At 37.4% G+C, this 18,126-nt stretch overlaps 1 protein-coding gene across 1 annotated transcript in view; it reads left to right on the plus strand.

Annotated features, from left to right (window-relative positions):
• The window catches only part of btk (Bruton agammaglobulinemia tyrosine kinase), an 88,667-nt gene extending 70,968 nt beyond the window's left edge, over positions 1 to 17,699 (plus strand). Inside the window, exons 15-19 of the mRNA XM_039766019.1 lie at positions 1,980 to 2,196; positions 4,680 to 4,744; positions 10,660 to 10,778; positions 16,906 to 17,063; positions 17,336 to 17,699. Coding sequence (XP_039621953.1) covers positions 1,980 to 2,196; positions 4,680 to 4,744; positions 10,660 to 10,778; positions 16,906 to 17,063; positions 17,336 to 17,413 — 637 coding nt within the window. The 3' untranslated portion in view covers positions 17,414 to 17,699. The remainder of the gene's footprint in view (positions 1 to 1,979; positions 2,197 to 4,679; positions 4,745 to 10,659; positions 10,779 to 16,905; positions 17,064 to 17,335) is intronic.
• The last annotated feature ends 427 nt before the right edge of the window (positions 17,700 to 18,126 follow it).

Genomic DNA, 18,126 nt, shown 5'->3' on the forward strand with positions numbered 1-18,126 from the left:
CTGCCATTAAGTGAAAGATGTCAATATGAATTATATACTGTATGTATACTAAGGCACTTTTTACAGCATTATTAATTGTGGTCAAATGTTTGTTTTTCGGTAAGAAAATTTACTATGGTTTGATTATCTTGATTCATTTGTTAATTTTCTAAAAGTTATTCCAATACTGGGTCATGGACACTGGAGCCAATCTGTAGAACAAGGCAGAATGTGACCTTGAATATAGTGTCACTTCTTTGCTAGAAACACACACTCGTATTGAGCCAATTTAGGGCTGCCAGTTCACCTAACGTTCCCATCTTTGGGATGTGAGGGGAAACTAGACTATCCAGAGAAATCAACACATAGACACAAGAAAAATGGCCATAATCCACAAAACTAGTGCCACAGCTAGGATTTGAACCTCAGAGTCTGGAACTGTAGAATAAAAAAGAATGAAAATAGTGAACCTGGGTAGGAGTGGTGGCTCTGAGGCTAGAGATCCATAACAGCAATTAGAAGGTTGCCGGTTCGAATCCCGTAAATGCAAGAAGTGATTCTACTCTGTTGGGACCTTGAGCAAAGCCCTTACCCTGCAATTGCTTTGTCCTGGGTATGGCTTTAATCTGTGCCCAGCACTGCAAGTAGGACTTCCAACATACAGGGAAAACTTTGTGTTTGGTGGAAGGATTGGCACTCTAGCCACTGTAAAAAAAAAAACAACTCACACTGTTCAATGTGGTGCTAAGATGTCACGTGCTGCACTCGGGTCCCAATCCTGGTGGTTCATCGTGTAGTGGGTGCGGCATCGTGCTGTCAGTGCATGCTCCCAACTTCTCTCTGTCTCTAGTTTGCTAAGCTAAAAACAGCTGCTGGAAAAAAAATAATGAGTTAAAAACATATCTCAGCTAGTGCTGATAGGCGGATGTGTTAAAAATGCTTTTAACATAATACAGTACAGTAATATCATATACAAGGTGTGATATTATTGAAGATGAGCTCTTAATGTGGGGACGGCAACCATTAAATTAACACATTTCTTACTTAGATTTGGTGACTCTGAGACTAGGGATTTGCACTGCTAATCGGAAGGTTGCCCGTTCAAATCCCAGGACTCTGCTCTGTTGGGCCCTTTAGCAAGGCCCTTAACCTGCAATTGCTCCGTCCTGGGAATGACATTAATCTGCATCCAGCCCTGCATGTAGGCCCTCCAACCTGCTGGGAAAAACTTGGGGGTTGGTAGCAGAATTGGCACTCCAGCCACCATAAAAAACCTCACATTGGTTCCACTCCATCTGAACTAGTGTGGTGCTGAGGTGTCACCCGTTGCATGGCTGCACTCGGGTCCTAATCTGGATCCTGAGTTGGTTTGTCGTGTGGTGGATGCAGCAATGCACTGTATCAGTGCCTACTCCTACCCTCTCTCCTCTCTCTTACTTACATTACTTATTTCTTTCTGTGTGCATATACAACTGTTTTGAAGAGTTTTACTAACAAACCAAAAAGAAAAACAAGTTAAGAAGAGTTGCTTGTCATAGGTGTGTAACACATCTGCATTGGTTATTCAGTTTTTCTTAGCTAAATGTTTAATTTTAGCTAAATGTTGTATTTATGTGTGATAACATAGTACAGATGGGATATCCATCCATCCATTATCCAACCCACTATATCCTAACTACAGGGTCATGGGGGTCTGCTGGAGCCAATCCCAGCCAACACAGGGCACAAGGCAGGAAAAAAAACCCAGGCAGGGTGCCAGCCCACTGCAGGCCGTGGAGATGGGATATTATTTATCTAAATTGTGTTAATCATTATTTTGTCCAGTATTTGTATTATTCTCAAGATTGGTCTAGACATTAGAAATTGTAAGTCTGCCATTGTGAAGACAACAGAGCATGCAACAATAATTATGTCACTACTTAGGTGGTAATTGTAGTTAGAGGTTTGCATCTAACTGGTATAATGTTTTCATTTCTGGCACTGTATATTTCTGTTCACAGGAAACTCCAGCATAAAAATTTGGTCCAGCTTTATGGAGTCTGCACAAAGCAAAGGCCAATCTTTATTGTGACTGAATTCTTAGTAAATGGCTGTCTGTTGAACTATCTACAGGAAATGATGAAGCCTATTAATTTAGCATATCTTCTGGAAATGTGCAGAGACATTAGCAGTGGTATGGAATATCTGGAGTCCCAAAAGTTTATTCATCGAGACCTGGTGAGGATTAGCTGCTTTCTTAAAATTAATTTATTACTTTTTTGTAAATTAGTGAGTCAACTACTAACACAGTTCCCTTACCTTATGATTTTGTTATTTAAAAACAAATATTATTATGAAAGAGCTTTATGGATTCTAATCTTCTAAATCAACTTTTAAGCATAATATATGCAGTATAAGGAGGAGACTTAGAAGGACCAATATCCATCTAGTTTTTTCACTCAGCCACCTAATTCATTCATTATCAGACACATATTAAGTCGTTTACAAGGTCAATTCTGCCAACATTGGATGTGACAGATGTTGACACTGTCCACTGATAAATGTTTGTGGCCTGTCCAAAACTAGAATCCTGGTGCCAGTGTTACATCATAATTTTACTATCAACACTACCTACATAGATGTATACTTTCATTTACCACATACTGCATAGAAGTAAATAATTTTAGGAGTGGGCTGCAATATGCCTGAAGAGCTATCTTTAGTTGACTACTGTCCATAACAAACCTAAGGTTTGGCACAGAAAGATAAAAAACAAACTACAGGTAAAAATGGCTTATTGGTCGTCTCTAGCTTGCATCTTTGTTACTGCTGTATTGGTATCAACACAGCACTGCATGTAATCCATTATTTATAATAGTTTTGTTTTGTCTTGTGAGAAACCAGAGCAGCAGTGGATGAAAGTAAGAATCGTCCCAGAAAAAGTGGCCAACCCATCACGTAGAACTCACTCAGACAGATTAAGCCAGAGCTCCTGGAGAAATAAATATATACAAAATTCCTACAAATGTCACACAAAAGACACCAAGGAAAAATTATGCTGCAAAGGATGCCTATGAATAACACATCACACACATTTGCAGTGGAGCACTTTGGTGCTGCCAATCAAACAGCCTATCTGTAGACTGAAGGAACAAATTAGAGGTTTAAATAGAGCACCTACACAAACACCAGAATAGCATACAAAAATAACATACAAACTCCCCTCACTTTGATTTATGTTGGGCCAAGTTGCTATAGTATTATAATCTTAAACCAACAGCGCACCAGCTTGTGCCCTTGCCCCTTCCATATATTAAACATAATGTCGTACTTGTCAGTGGTTGCTAAGTTTTGCCTCCATGTATTTATAAAACAGAACATTTTAATGGATTGTTTAAGGGATTTTTTTCAGTGGACCCTGCTGACCTGAGTGTTTGAAATAAGTGACCAATATTTTCTCATCAGTCAGAGCAACCTTGGGTACCCTTTCCATCACTGGTGAAGAGAAGGCCTTTGAAAGATTCATATTTAATATTTGGGCACTGCAGTTAAGCCTTGTGAACCAGTGCATGGCAGGAAGTACACTGTATCTGTTTCACTGCCACTAACAAAAATGAATCATCAATTCCAAAAACTCTTGAGTTTCTCACAAAACAGTAGTAAGCTCATAAAAAGTTTGCTCTTAATATTGGCTGTGTTAGTATCTGCTTTTACAATTGTTTGTATGTGACCTGTATCATAAGCACGACAAAGAGCCACACAAAAGAAAGGTTTGGGGCAGCCACCCGTATATTGTTCCTGGCTGCAATGGATAATTGTTAAGCACAGATTTGTATAGTTTTGAGTCCTCAACTGAACTGATTTGTTGGCACAAAGATGTCAGCTTTAAGGGAGAGTGGAGGAAGTGACATCATCACTGGGGCCGGAACCGGAAGTGATGTCATCAGTAGGGTCGGGACCAGAAGTGACATTATTAGTGGGACCAGGACTGGACGTGATGTCATTTGGTCCTGGACTGGAAATGACATCATCAGTAGGGCTGGAACTGGAAGTGATGTCATTGGGCCTGGAACCGGAAATGACGTCATCAGTGGGGCAAGGAAACAGCAGTGGCGTCATTGAGGTCAGAACCAGAAGTGACATCATCAGGGCCAGGCAGAATTTCCTGTAATTGGTCCGCAATTGGTCTGGCATGGAATTACTGTCATCAGGCCCTTTAGCTGCCTCCCCTGCGCACGTGTGTGATACCAGCCAGCCCTGAGGTGCTTTACTTACTGCTATCGTATGTTAAAACCTTTAAACGCATATGGTAGCAGCTAAATGGCAGGTGGTTTTCCCTATTGTCAACAGCAATGGAAAATCACTGCCATGTGTCTGATTTTCTTTAGTTGTTTTAATGACCATAAAATCAACACTTTTAATAGTTCTTTCTAACATTACTCATATTCATTTTAACTGCCTCAGTCAATATGGATTTTGCTCTTTTACCTTACAACTTGGATTTATTTCTATTATGAATTGAAAGATTACCTCCTTAGTTTTTGCCATGAATTTTGACAAAAGACAAATGGATGGATGGACATTTTTTCTTTATTTGTTTACTAAAGGATCTTAATATTGTTAGTGCAAGTAAATTTTAGTGGGGAGTATTTTAAACTGTAATACTAAAGTATGAATATTGAAATTTAAAGTATAGAATTATAATTTTTATTTCTTCATAGGCCGCAAGAAACTGTTTGGTTGATGACTGTGGAACCGTAAAAGTGACTGATTTTGGTTTGTCAAGGTAGGTTTAATTTTACATTTATCGTTTGTGTATTCTCTTACAGATAGCATTGTATTTATTTCATATACACAAACAACCTAATGATGACTGTACCCTAATTATCAATTTAAACATCAGCTTAGTTTGCACAAAATAGCATGTACAGAACCAAAGAATTTCTGACACAATAGCTCGACATATTAAAATTATTTTCCCTCCTGAAATTTCCTATACATCAGAAATGATGTGCTTCTATAAAATTGACACAAAAAGTATTATCAGACAAGAGAGAATACAACAAGGAAACACAAAATGTTGCTGATCTGTACAACACCCCTTATAGGTTTGAACCCCACCTAGTTGTGTGTCCTCACTTGGAGCTGCTGGATTCAGATTACTGTCTTATAGAGCCAAGCTAAAAGAGAATTGACCCCTCCTAGATACCATCTGGACTGTGAGGTGGTCTTCTTTTTGCAGCAGTCTCCCTCCATTTTAGCCTTATTATACTCGCTCTCCTTATTACACTGCACATCAACTACTTCCCAACTTCAGCTACTATGTAGACTCTCTCTTTTCCTTCTGCTAGTAAGTTCTGCCTTCCCCCAGATCATCTGCTGTTTCTAAATTCATCATCTTATTGGCCTAAGCCACTCTTGAACCCAAGGTCACATCCAGGCCAAGACACAGAATTCCATAGATGCCAGGTTAGATATCTCTTTAATAAACCCCAGTGTTCATGCACCCCTGAAACCTGCGTAATTCCTACAGAAATAGTAATCCTAGGAATTAATTTCTTAGGCTACATAATTTAAAGAGGAAATACAGTCCCACTCCTCTGTCTCAGGAACCTTCTTATGGTCTTCCCAAATCTGCCCTTAAATGGACAACACAATCCCAATTTACCTGAGTAAGGCTGATGTGCTACCATATAATGGATGTGAGGACTTCTCAGTTCCTGCTAGTCACACATGGCATCTTAGAAGGGCTCCAAAAAGTGACTTTCCAAGCATATTAATCTTGAGGAAGGTATCTATTGTTGTGTTATAGCATTTATTTTTCAACAGTGACTTGTTGAAGTAATTTATGCCTTCTGTGAAAATTCCCTACACTCCTCTGGGATTATACTGCCTTTTCCCGTGTCCATTACAGCACATTACTATATTCTTTACAGTTGCAGAATGTCACACAGAAATTGCTTCCTTTCTTAGAACCCCTTTATTTCAGACTCCATCTAATTCCCAGACATTTTTCAAATAGCTAACCATTCACAACAAACAAATAAACGTATAGTTGTTTGTCACAACTATGAGTTATTCACAGGCTTAAATTTATTATAATCTGAGTCAATTAAAATTAGGGCATTTACATTAAAATCACTGCTTCATCCACAAGGACGTTGTATCTTCTTATGTCCTTGATAAGGCAATTTCATGACTTCATGTATATACAGTGCATCAGGAAACTATTCACAGTGCATCACTTTTTCCACATTTTGTTATGTTACAGCCTTATTCCAAAATGGATTCAATTAGTTTTTTTCCTCAGAATTCTACACATGATACCCCATAATGACAACGTGAAAAAAGTTTACTTTAGGTTTTTGCAAATTTATTAAAAATAAAAAAACTGAGAAATCACATGTACATAAGTATTCACAGCCTTTGCTCAATACTTTGTCAATGCACCTTTGGCAGCAATTACAGCCTCAATCTTTTTGAAAATGATGCCACAAGCTTGGCACACTTATCCTTGGCCAGTTTCACCCATTCCTCTTTGCAGCACCTCTCAAGCTCCATCAGGTTGGATGGGAAGTGTCGGTGCACAGCCATTTTAAGATCTCTCCAGAGATATTCAATCGGATTCAAGCCTGGGATCTGACTGGGCCACTCAAGGACATTCACAGAGTTGTCCTGAAGCCACTCCTTTGATATCTTGACTGTGTGCTTAGGTTCGTTGTCCTGCTGAAAGATGAACCGTCACCCCAGTCTGAGGTCAAGAGCGCTCTGGAGCAGGTTTTCATCCAGGATGTCTCTGTACATTGCTGCAGTCATCTTTCCCTTTATCCTGACTAGTCTCCCAGTTCCTGCCACTGAAAAACATCCCCACAACATGATGCTGCCACCACCATGCTTCACTATAGGGATGGTATTGGCCTGGTGATGAGCGGTGCCTGGTTTCCTCCAAACGTGACTCCTGGCATTCACACCAAAGAGTTCAATCTTTGTCTCATCAGACCAGAGAATTTTGTTTCTCATTGTCTGAGAGTCCTTCAGGTGCCTTTTGGCAAACTCCAGGAGGGCTGCCATGTGCCTTTTACTAAGGAGCGGCTTCCGTCTGGCCACTCTATCATACAGGCCTGATTGGTGGATTGCTGCAGAGATGGTTGTCCTTCTGGAAGGTTCTCCTCTCTCCACAGAGAACCTCTGGAGCTCTGACAGAGTGACCATCGGGTTCTTGGTCACCTCTCTGACTAAGGCCCTTCTCCCCCGATCACTCAGTTTAGATGGCCGGCCAGCTCTAGGAGGAGTCCTGGTGGTTTCAAACTTCTTCCACTTATGGATGATGGAGGCCGCTGTGCTCATTGGGACCTTCAAAGCAGCAGAAATTTTTCTGTAACCTTCCCCAGATTTGTGCCTCGAGACAATTCTGTCTCGGTGTTCTATAGACAATTCCTTTGACTTCATGCTTGGTTTGTGCTCTGACATGAACTGTCAACTGTGGGACCTTATATAGACAGGTGTGTGCCTTTCCAAATCATGTCCAATCAACTGAATTTACCACAGGTGGACTCCAATTAAGCTGCAGAAACATCTCAAGAATGATCAGGGGAAACAGGATGCACCTGAACTCAATTTTGAGCTTCACGGCAAAGGCTGTGAATACGTATGTACATGTGATTTCTCAATTTTTTTATTTTTAATAAATTGGCAAAAACCTAAAGTAAACCTTTTTTACGTTGTCATTATGGGGTGTTGTGTGTAAAATTCTGAGGAAAAAATGAATTTAATCCATTTTGGAATAAGGCTGTAACATAACAAAATGTGGAAAAAGTGATGCGCTATGAATAGTTTCTGGATTCACTGTATTTGCTGAGACAGCTCAGTCTCTGCCATCATACTAGATGTTGAGCTGGATGATGAGTTTCAACTGCTATTGTTTGTGTTCTCACATTCTGTAACCTTGATTGTGCAGTTTGCTGGTTAACTGCTTGTGTGAAACCATAAAAAAAAAGACTCTCAGTGTTCACTAAATCCTAAGAACTTAATCTCTTGTAGCACAATTTACTGAAACAGTAAACTATTTCCAAACCGAAAAAGAAAATGTAATTATGCACAGAGCAGAAATATTTCAGATTCAAAGAGGTTTTAAATTATATGATTTATATAATTACTGCAAAAATTAAAATTACAATTGTAAAAAATGAATTAGTCAGTGTAGATAAAATACTCTTAATACTAATTTACAGAGCGTTACTTTCATAGTAAGTTTCATAATGAGCCAAAGACTTCAAACATTTTCACACTTCAGCATGTGGACAGTAAGGGGAGGCTTTCATCATGCAAAGTGAGAAGCATTAAATTGCAAACTGTCTACAACCAAAGACCTTTGCTTGCACACACATTTGCCACATTGCTTTCACTTCAAGTAGGTGGAGATATGGAACACATAAAGCTCATATACAATTAAGACAAACCCACCAGTGAAAAGGAAGGATTCAGAATTCACCTTGTGTGTTTTAAACCTTATATAATTTTAATACATATTAAAATCTTGTATCCAGAGTATTGGGACTGTGGCAAAAAAAGAAAGCGAGTTTGGAGAAAATAAAAAACTAACACATTCATTTTCACAACATAATTTAAAAGTGCAGAGGAAGGAAATAATAATAATAATAATAATAATACATAATTCTGAATATTTATATAGCACTTTTCTCATTACTCAAAGCGCTCTCCATAGAGGGAGGACCCGGGACATGAGCCCATGATCCCCTTACTGCAAGGCAGCAGCACTACCACTGTGTCACCTGTGTGAAATAAGGAAAAAAGGGCAGACAAAGTCATATTCAGCTGAAAGAGAATGTTCTGCTTTACTTTTGGCATCCTGAAGCATTCATACTCTCTTAAGAAGACTATTTTTATATGGCTATGCTACCATGCCATCAAGTAGTTATTTTCTGTTTCCTAGCTCAAACTTTTAAGATAATCGGGAAAAACCTGTGGTACAAATCTATTTTAGGATCAGTGACCACACGCAAACCACTACAGGCTCCAGGGAATAGACAGTTTTATTGCCAGTCTGCTGGGTAGTTTCAAAATCAAATACTAATGCAATCTCTATAAAGTGTATGCAGCAAGATGTGTCTGATATTGCAGAGTTTTGTTTCACACTACAAGTAGATGTGTACAACTGATGCCACATCACAGGCTGGGGATATTGTCAGTGCCTAGGGAAGGAACAGTCAACCAGTTTCTCAAGCAGACAGTCATTGTTACCTTTTATTGCTCTCGTTGTTTAAGTAACTGACCCATTTTTTCCCTTAATTTTGCATTTTGATAGCTACAAAGCAGAGTAGTGTCATTTTTACACTTAAAGGAAATTAGGACATATTTGTATGTTATCTGTATCTTTAAATACTTGTCTTGTTGTTTTTTAAATTCACTTCTTCTGTGGAGATTTATTTCTTAATTGTATCTGAAAGCCGACAAGTAACGATGAGCAGACACCAGAGCAAAAGACTCTGAAAGGAGAGACTACTTCAATGTTACCCACTTGTGTATTCATTAGTAAATAATTGTGTAAATAACCAGAACATTAAAAAATGTATTTAAAGGAAAAAGAATGAATTCTTACCCATCTAATACATACAAGTTTCTGTTTCATTCAGTAAAAATATAATATAACTAGTCTGTAATTTATGGATGGATGCAGAAACCTTACTGGGAAATAATGGCTTCCTTAATTAAAGTAGGAGTCTAAGAGAAGAAATGGGCCGAGACAAAAACCTGCAGCCACAGGGGGCCCCCGGGTTTGAACTTTTGAAAGCACTGATTTGGACTTTAGTACAGACTGACAGAATGTCTGAAATTATTATTAATACCTTGCATAACAAATAGGGACACAAAACATGTAAGTTGAGATTTACTACCTGTTTATTTACGTATAATGTTAAGTGACTACCATGTGAAGAACTATAAGCAAACTAGTTTCTTTCTGAATTAGATAAACAATATCAGTTTAATATGGTGAATTACCAGTTTCTTTGGACACTTTAATTAATAATTCTGTAAACTCTTGGATATTTGTTCTTCCTGCCAATAAGTTGGCCAAACCTACAACTCTCCCCTCCTGACTATTTTAGATGCCCTTTTTAGCAGATCTGAATTTAACTGGAGTTTTTAATTTACTTTACGGTTGATAGGACACATTTTGATGCACTTATCGGCCACTTGTGCTATTATTACATCTCATTTTTTAGTTGTGGTTTGATAGCACACCTATATAATTTGAATGCATGAAACAGTAATACTGCACCCTGCCCAGGATTGGTTCCTGCCTTGTGCCCTGTGTTGGCTGGGATTGGCTCCAGCAGACCCCCGTGACCCTGTATTCGGATTCAGCGTGTTAGAAAATGGATGGATGGATGGCTGGGAACAGTAATTTTTTCATCACCAGAGGAGTCTTATGGCATTTAAAAAAATAACCAACTTGCAGGCGATAGACATACTTTATTTAAATCAATACTGCTGTGTTCCTTTCAGATGCAATGAAGCAATATATTATATGGTAAGATAAAAAGGATTAATGTACTCTATTTAAACATTTGGTCATGTCATTTAATTTTAACATTACTCATTTTGTATTTTTCAAAGGTTCTGTTTTATACATAATGAAAATATTTTCTTTTGATTATCTTTTTCTTTCCTACTTTTCAGGTATGTCTTGGATGATGAATACACAAGCTCTGCTGGTAGCAAGTTTCCTGTACGTTGGTCACCACCTGAAGTTCTACTTTACTGCAAATTCAGCAGTAAATCAGATGTCTGGGCTTTTGGTCAGTTCTTCATTTTGTCATAAAGCATTACTTACTAACATTATGTTGTTTTTCCTTTTTAATAACTAATGCTCACACTTTCCACCTTATAAATGCACAATTCTTTTTTAATACAGAATCTTTAGACTTAATATCCTTAGTAATAAATGTGCACGTTAATACTCCATCACTGTAGGTAGTGATTTGTATGGATATTTGTTGAAGGAGACGCAAATAGAAGGCAATTGTCCCGAAAGTCTTCATTCAGATAGTTCAAAGGTGATACAACAAGGTCCCTGAAAAAGAGTTTATACCTTGGAAATGAATGTGTGTGTCATTTATGTGATATAGTGGGAACAACAACTTCCTGACAGAAAAAGGGCTTCTATGGGCTATATTCACAAGTATTACTTTGAAATCACATCATTATTTTTTTCCTGGTATCTTCTGACATCACTATGAGAAAATATTCACATATGATATACCTTTTAATTCGTCTTGATGTCTACTTATAAAAGACATTGAGTTTTTTTTGTGGTTCCGCCCTTTTTTTGACCTTTTACACACAAAAATGCCCTAATTTTTAGGCCATTTCTGGACCATATTTTGTGCAGGAAATTACACCCTTATGATAAAGAATGAACCAAAAGGTGTCTACAGCAGAAATGATCAGAAGGACTTGAAGTTGTTTATACCAACGGTATACAAGGGGTTACTCCTCAAATATTTGTGAAAATGGGGATCAATAACATATGTATGTTGAGCATCGTTTTATGCTATTTCAAGGTTGCATGATCATGAAAAATAATTTTGATCTTTAATTCTTTACCAATAGGCCTTACCTCTATACTCTGGGAAGATTAAAAATGATACATTTCAAAAATAAGAAGATGGGGTGTCATTTTAGACTATTTCATGGTCAGTTATTACAAATACAATGTCATTTTTGATTCCTGATTCCTTAATAGGAATCCAGCTTTCTATGGTTCCCTACCTGTGGGCGACAAATGCTTAATTTATATTACAATCGAGAATATTTAGACTTTAAAAAATTAAATTGCAGCACATATTTTAATATTTCAAATATTTGATTTAACTATTCTTGTTTATGTTGCACTTCTGCCTCATAAAGGGTTACTTCATGGCATGGAATCATTTCAGGTCTGAAATGGTGTCCAGGTGCATAGCTAACCAAGCATATTGCAACTGACCTACCATACAGTGTGTGAAAGGAAATGAGCTGATTTGGTATTCCAGAATATTCAGCTCCTTCCCTATCAGAGATAAGACTAAGGAAACAACTGGCCATTGAACAGCACTGGAATTGTGTAGACATTCCATGGAGACAGCAGGTTAAACATTTTCCTTTTAAAAGTGATATTAGGTTATTGGTGTATGTTCAAACTGTGACTACAAAGGAGCAGAGACATTAATTATTACAAGTGACGATGGCATCTTCATACCAGTTCTTTTGATGATATGCCATATTATCCTCATTGCTGTATTGTCTGTGTCTTCCCTACGTAGCAAAAATTGTCCACACCACTCTCACCTGATACTAGACTAGACATCCATGAAAATTGCTGGGGTCATCAAATAGACTCCCTGCAAATCACTGGTTCATAGTCTGCAGCAATACTGGAAGATCCACAGAGAAGGCTGGAACCTGTGAAATGGTATTGTGTGTTTCAGATCTTTCCTTACAGACTTAAGAACATTCCTCCAACGATATCCCACTGTCTCATCCAGTGAGGTCTTCTATACACCCAGCCTTGTAAAGAGATACTGTTTTGACTTATCATGGTTATTTATGTTTCTGCAGCTTGGTGAACCTTGCAGTCTTGGTATGCTGTAGTTGCAGTACAAGAATTCTGTGGTTATGTTGATTTGACCTTGTGCGGTTATATCATTTTATGGCAAACTTGATGTGCTTCCTCTGCTGGATGTTGTGAGTGTAAAAGACATTCAGACCTAATCATTTGCATGACTGGCCCTGCTGAACCCACAGTCTGGTTACATGAAAACTGGACAAGGGTTTCCACATGCAGTTATGTTTTGTCATATTAGAAACAACAGAACTATGTACATTATATACTAATAAAGTATACTGGGATGGTGGGTTCTACAGAAAGATGCTATATGCAATGTCTGTTTAATTTGAGACTTCTCTTAACTATCAGTCTGTGTGACATTACTGGAAACACGTTTCTTTAATGGCCTGTCTTTTCTCTGTATCAGTAGTTATTAAATGTGATTCTGGAGCACTCCTGTGGCTGCAAGTGAATCAATTAATTTCACAGTTAATGACTCATTGCTGAATGTAACTAATTGTAGCTTTAGCTGATATTTTTTTAGGTCTAAATCTGTAGCCGAGCAGACAGTGCAATGAGAGAGACACTTTGACAAAAACGTTTAAAAAAATTGTATTATGCCATACATTTTAATACAAATGTTTGTTTTTTTTTCATTTAGTTTTTTAATATTTTATATAGTTTTTGGGGTATATTTTTGTTTTATTGGACAATCATATAGGAAATGAACTAAGAAAAGATAGTAAAACCAATAAATGAGTCACTGTTTCACTAGTGTAAAAAAAAATCTTCATCATGTTCTAATTATGATAACTCTTAAGGAAAGGATAGTTGTCTGTATGTGTATCTGTCCGGCTGGTAAGTCTCTTTCATTCTAACAGATTGCACATCACAAACATTAACACTGTTTTTATGAATCCCATAGCAAATGGCATATAATAGAGAGATATGCAGGGTTCTCCCTGTGTCTGCATGGCTTTCCTCCGGGTGCTCTGGTTTCCTCCCACAGTCCAAAGACATGCAGGTTAGGTGGATTGGTGATCCTAAATTGTCCCTAGTGTGTGCTTGGTGTGTGTGTGTGCCCTGTGGTGGGCTGGCACCCTGCCCGGGGTTTGTTTCCTGCCTTGCACCCTGTGTTGGCTGGGATTGGCTCCAGCAGACCCCCGTGACCCTGTAGTTAGGAAGTAGTGGGTTGGATAATGGATGGATGGATGGATAGATGTTGATTACTTAGATTTCAATCCATCTTAGATGGACAGCAGAGCTAGTATTAAAAATAAAAGGATAAAATGGTTGCAATGAAAATTCACAGACATTGAGGTCTTCTCTATCCAGAATTACTGTAGATGACTTATTGGGAATTCTCAGAAAAATGTGCGCAGCACTACAACAACAACAACATTTATTTATATACCACATTTTCCTACAAATAATGTAGCTCAAAGTTCTTTACAAGATGAAGAAAGAAAAGTTCATAAAAAATAAAAATATAAAAATAAGATTAGGCAATACTAAATAACAAAGAATAAAGTAAGGTCTGATGGTCGGGAGGAAAGAAAAAACAAAAAAAAACAACTCAAGAGGTCTGCAGAAAAAAAACAAAATCTGCAGGGGTTCCAAGGCCACAAGACCTCCCAGCCCACACTGGGCATTCTGTCTAACATAAATTATCTAAATCAGTCCTCATAGTTTTCAGGCTTCACATGAAAAAATTAGACAATGATGGTCATGTGGACCTCTGGCTTTCAATCCATCAATGTAAGGGTATCACGGTGCTTTGATCGGGTGGTGCTGGTGAAGACCGCCACAACAGAAAAAGAACAGCAGAGAAAGTAGGGCTTAGTATGGATTGTGGAGCCATGAAAAAAGGATAATTAATAATAATAATAATAATAATGCATTTTATTTATTTGTAGGAGCCCTTCTAAACACTCAAGGACACTGAATTCAATGCATATACAGAATATCAGGGTTACACTAAATTGAAGCTATAAGAAAGCCATGTTAAAATAATGGGTTTTTAGCAGTTTTTTAAAGTGCTCCACCGTATTAGCCGGTTGAAATTCTACCGGTAAACTATTTCAGATTTTAGGTGCATAACAGCAGAAGGCTGCTTCACCACTTCTTTTAAGTTTAGCTCTTGGAAATATAAGCAGACAAGCATTTGAAGACCTAAGGTTACGATTTGAAGTATATGGTGAAAGGCATTCCAAAATATAGGATGAAGCGAGATTATTTAAGGCTTTGTAAACCATAAGCAGTAATTTAAAGTCAATTTTAACTGGCACAGGTAACCAATGTAGTGACATCAAAACTGGAGAGATGTGCTCATATTTTCTTTTCCTAGCTAAGATTCTGGCAGCTGCATTCTGCACTAGTGGCAATTGATTGATGTCTTTCTTGGGTAGTCCTGAGAGGAGTGCATTACAGTAATGCTAAGTGCAAGAACTCACCCAAACTAATAAATATATACATAAGAGAGACAAGGTGGCAAGATGCATAAAAAATGAAATGAGAAGTGAACAAAGTGTTAGGCAAAACTCAAAGGAAACATGGTTAGTAAGTGACCTCCTTGGGTACATGCAGTACTCCTTATTCTGTTGGCTTCTTCTTAGTTTTCACAATGCAGCATGAAATACATTAAAAATTAAGATGGATTGGATTGCTGAGAGCTCTTATATACAAACATGTCAGAGAAACGGGGTTGGATGGGGGCAGTATTATGGAAAACTGGATTGTCCTTTTGGGGGTAAGACCATGATGTACCATTACTCTCAGGATTGCACAGCAGAAACAGGGAACTGCCAATACTGGCGTACTGGTCACTTCAAGCCCTATGTACAACACAAGCCGGGAGCAACAACATGCGTTTGTCAGCTCAAGTGCTTGCACAGCTCACAAAATGTGCCCCCACCAAGACAGAAAATGGAGGAGGTGGACATTGTACATAGTTCAATATATCATTTCTTTTCAACAGTGCTTATCTGTACAATGCTTTAAAGTTTCACTTCATTCCATTGGACATGTAAATGTGCAGCCTGTAAATGTCAATGCTGTATCTAATAAGTTCAAGGAAACCATGATTCATTGTATATTTCTTTTGATCTAAACCCTCCAAACAAGAAACAGTACAAGATTACAGATCAAAGCGTTACAGTCACTTAAGATATTATTGTTAGAGTTGGTACTGCATGATATTATATTTCTAGCCTAAATTCTCATTTTTCTTACTAATTACCTGTTACAATTCAAAACAACACAGTTTCATGTAATGTTATGTTTTCCAATGCCCATCAACAAAGGTCAAGTCACAAGTAAAGGCAAGAATTGATCTAAGGCAGCAATGTTTTACTCATGGCCAATTGTATGTAGCATATTAAAGATTAAGGAACTCCAGTGAACTGATATTAGCTCCAGGGGAAAAAAACAAAAAAACAAATGCTGTATTCAGAAAGGTTCTCAGTTACTTTCACAGTACTTCTGATGCACCCTTGGCACTATAACCACGGCCCATTGTCTCAGGAAATTTCCCAGGTGAAACCGGGTAACACAGCCCTAGTTATAAAATGTGTTGCTTGATATTTATTGATTAATGCAGCAAGCCCTGCAGACTCATTCCACCCAGTGTTTTTAATATGGTTTCAGGTAGCTCTGTATGGTAGGAGAATTACATTTTTTATCTGTCATTTAAAAACATGCCAAGAAACTGTAAGAGCTCCTCACTTATTTAAAAAGTAAATAATGCAAAAGTATGGCAGGGCATGATGACACAGCCACAGAAAGCCATGAAATCGTTACATCTATAGTGACCAGACCATGAACTGGACCATGTCTCCTGGATTTGTGAGCTGGCGCCAATTATCACTTGTGCCATAATAGCACTAAATGTTACATGTGTAATTAATAATATTATAATGACTTATGCTTTGTGTAGATTTCATTGTCATTATAAAGTTTATGAATACTTAAAACATTTAATTCACTCTTCTTAATCCTCGTCTCATTAAAATTTTGACTGAAAAAATACTTCTTATGCATGCAATATATGATTCAGTATTCATCTAATCTATCTTTGTTATTTCTAATTAAAATCAGATGCTATAATTTGGTGTATTTACCCTTCGCTAGATTAAAAACTTAAAATGAGATTATCTGAAGCTGGATGTGAGTCCTATTTAGGCAAATGTTTACTTACAAATGGAAATACATACGAGAGGATAACTGGAATACTACTTTTTTATTGAACAGTTTGTGTGATAATGTCTTTAGTTTTACATTAATTTTATTCCATTTGAAGTTCATTCTAACTTTTCTTCATTTTTTATACTTGTGTGCAGGTGTTCTAATGTGGGAGGTTTACACTCTGGGGAAGATGCCGTATGAGCGTTTTAACAACAATGAAATTGTTGAAAAAGTCACTGCTGGATTACGTCTTTACCGTCCCCAGAATGCAAATGAGACTATCTATACCCTGATGAAGAACTGCTGGCATGAGGTGTGGTATTGATGTGTTGACCTAATTTCAAAGTATTTGCTTTATTTAGAGTAGAACGCAGACATGAACAAACATGGGCATTTTGGTGCCATCTACTGGTGCATTGCATAATACAATATTTCATAATTTCATTCTCAGCTATAATGCATGATTTGAATGTAGCAACTTTTGATTTTTGATGTGTTAGATTCAGCTCATATGGATAATCAAATGAATACAAAAATTATGCAATCGCTTTACATTATTCCTTTTCTGTTTCTTTTTCTTGCCAGAAACCTGAGGAACGTCCATCTTTTCAAGAAATTCACTCTTACATCAACGATTTGTTATACGAACTTCAAGAAGACTAAGTTCTCTCTACACTTTAAGCAGAATGAACTGCTTTGTATAGTGAGACCAAACAATTAAAATGTGAATAAACCATTGTGTAGAAAGTTATTTTATTTCATTTGTTGTTAATATTGCTTACAGAATTGTGTATTTATTTAGACGGGTCATTTTTAAAACATTCTAGTCAACGTTTGAGTTTTCAGACGAAGATTCCTAAAACTTACTTAGGCATAAATATATATATAAATATTCATTTGTTTTATTGTATTTTGTTTTTTCTGATTAAATGGAGAATGATAACTGTGACTTGATTAGGCATTTGTGAAGTTTTTTTTAGAATAAACATTATTATGAGTATTTTTGGTAGATTCAATATGGTACTACAGCTTGAGTTTTTTAAATTAAACAACTACAAAATGCATTTAGTAAAAAAGTAATTAAAGTGTGAAGCATTTAGGGCAGGGGTGCCCACACTTTTTTGGCTTGCGAGCTACTTTTAAAATAACCAGGTCAAAATGATCTACCTACATTAAAAATGCTATATATATATATAGTCACAAAAACGAGACATAAACAGATAAAGGTTTGGGGCAGCCACCCGTATAATATGGTATCCCGGCTGCAAAAGTCGTTTTTATCAGATAAACAGCACTGAAGTGCATACAACTGAGTCCAGAACAAGACTGAGGGAAAAGGGAAAAGGGGCAGGCTTTTAAAGGGGAAGACAGGAAGT

The sequence above is a fragment of the Polypterus senegalus genome, chromosome 10, assembly GCF_016835505.1.
Source record: "Polypterus senegalus isolate Bchr_013 chromosome 10, ASM1683550v1, whole genome shotgun sequence".
NCBI lineage: Eukaryota > Metazoa > Chordata > Cladistia > Polypteriformes > Polypteridae > Polypterus > Polypterus senegalus.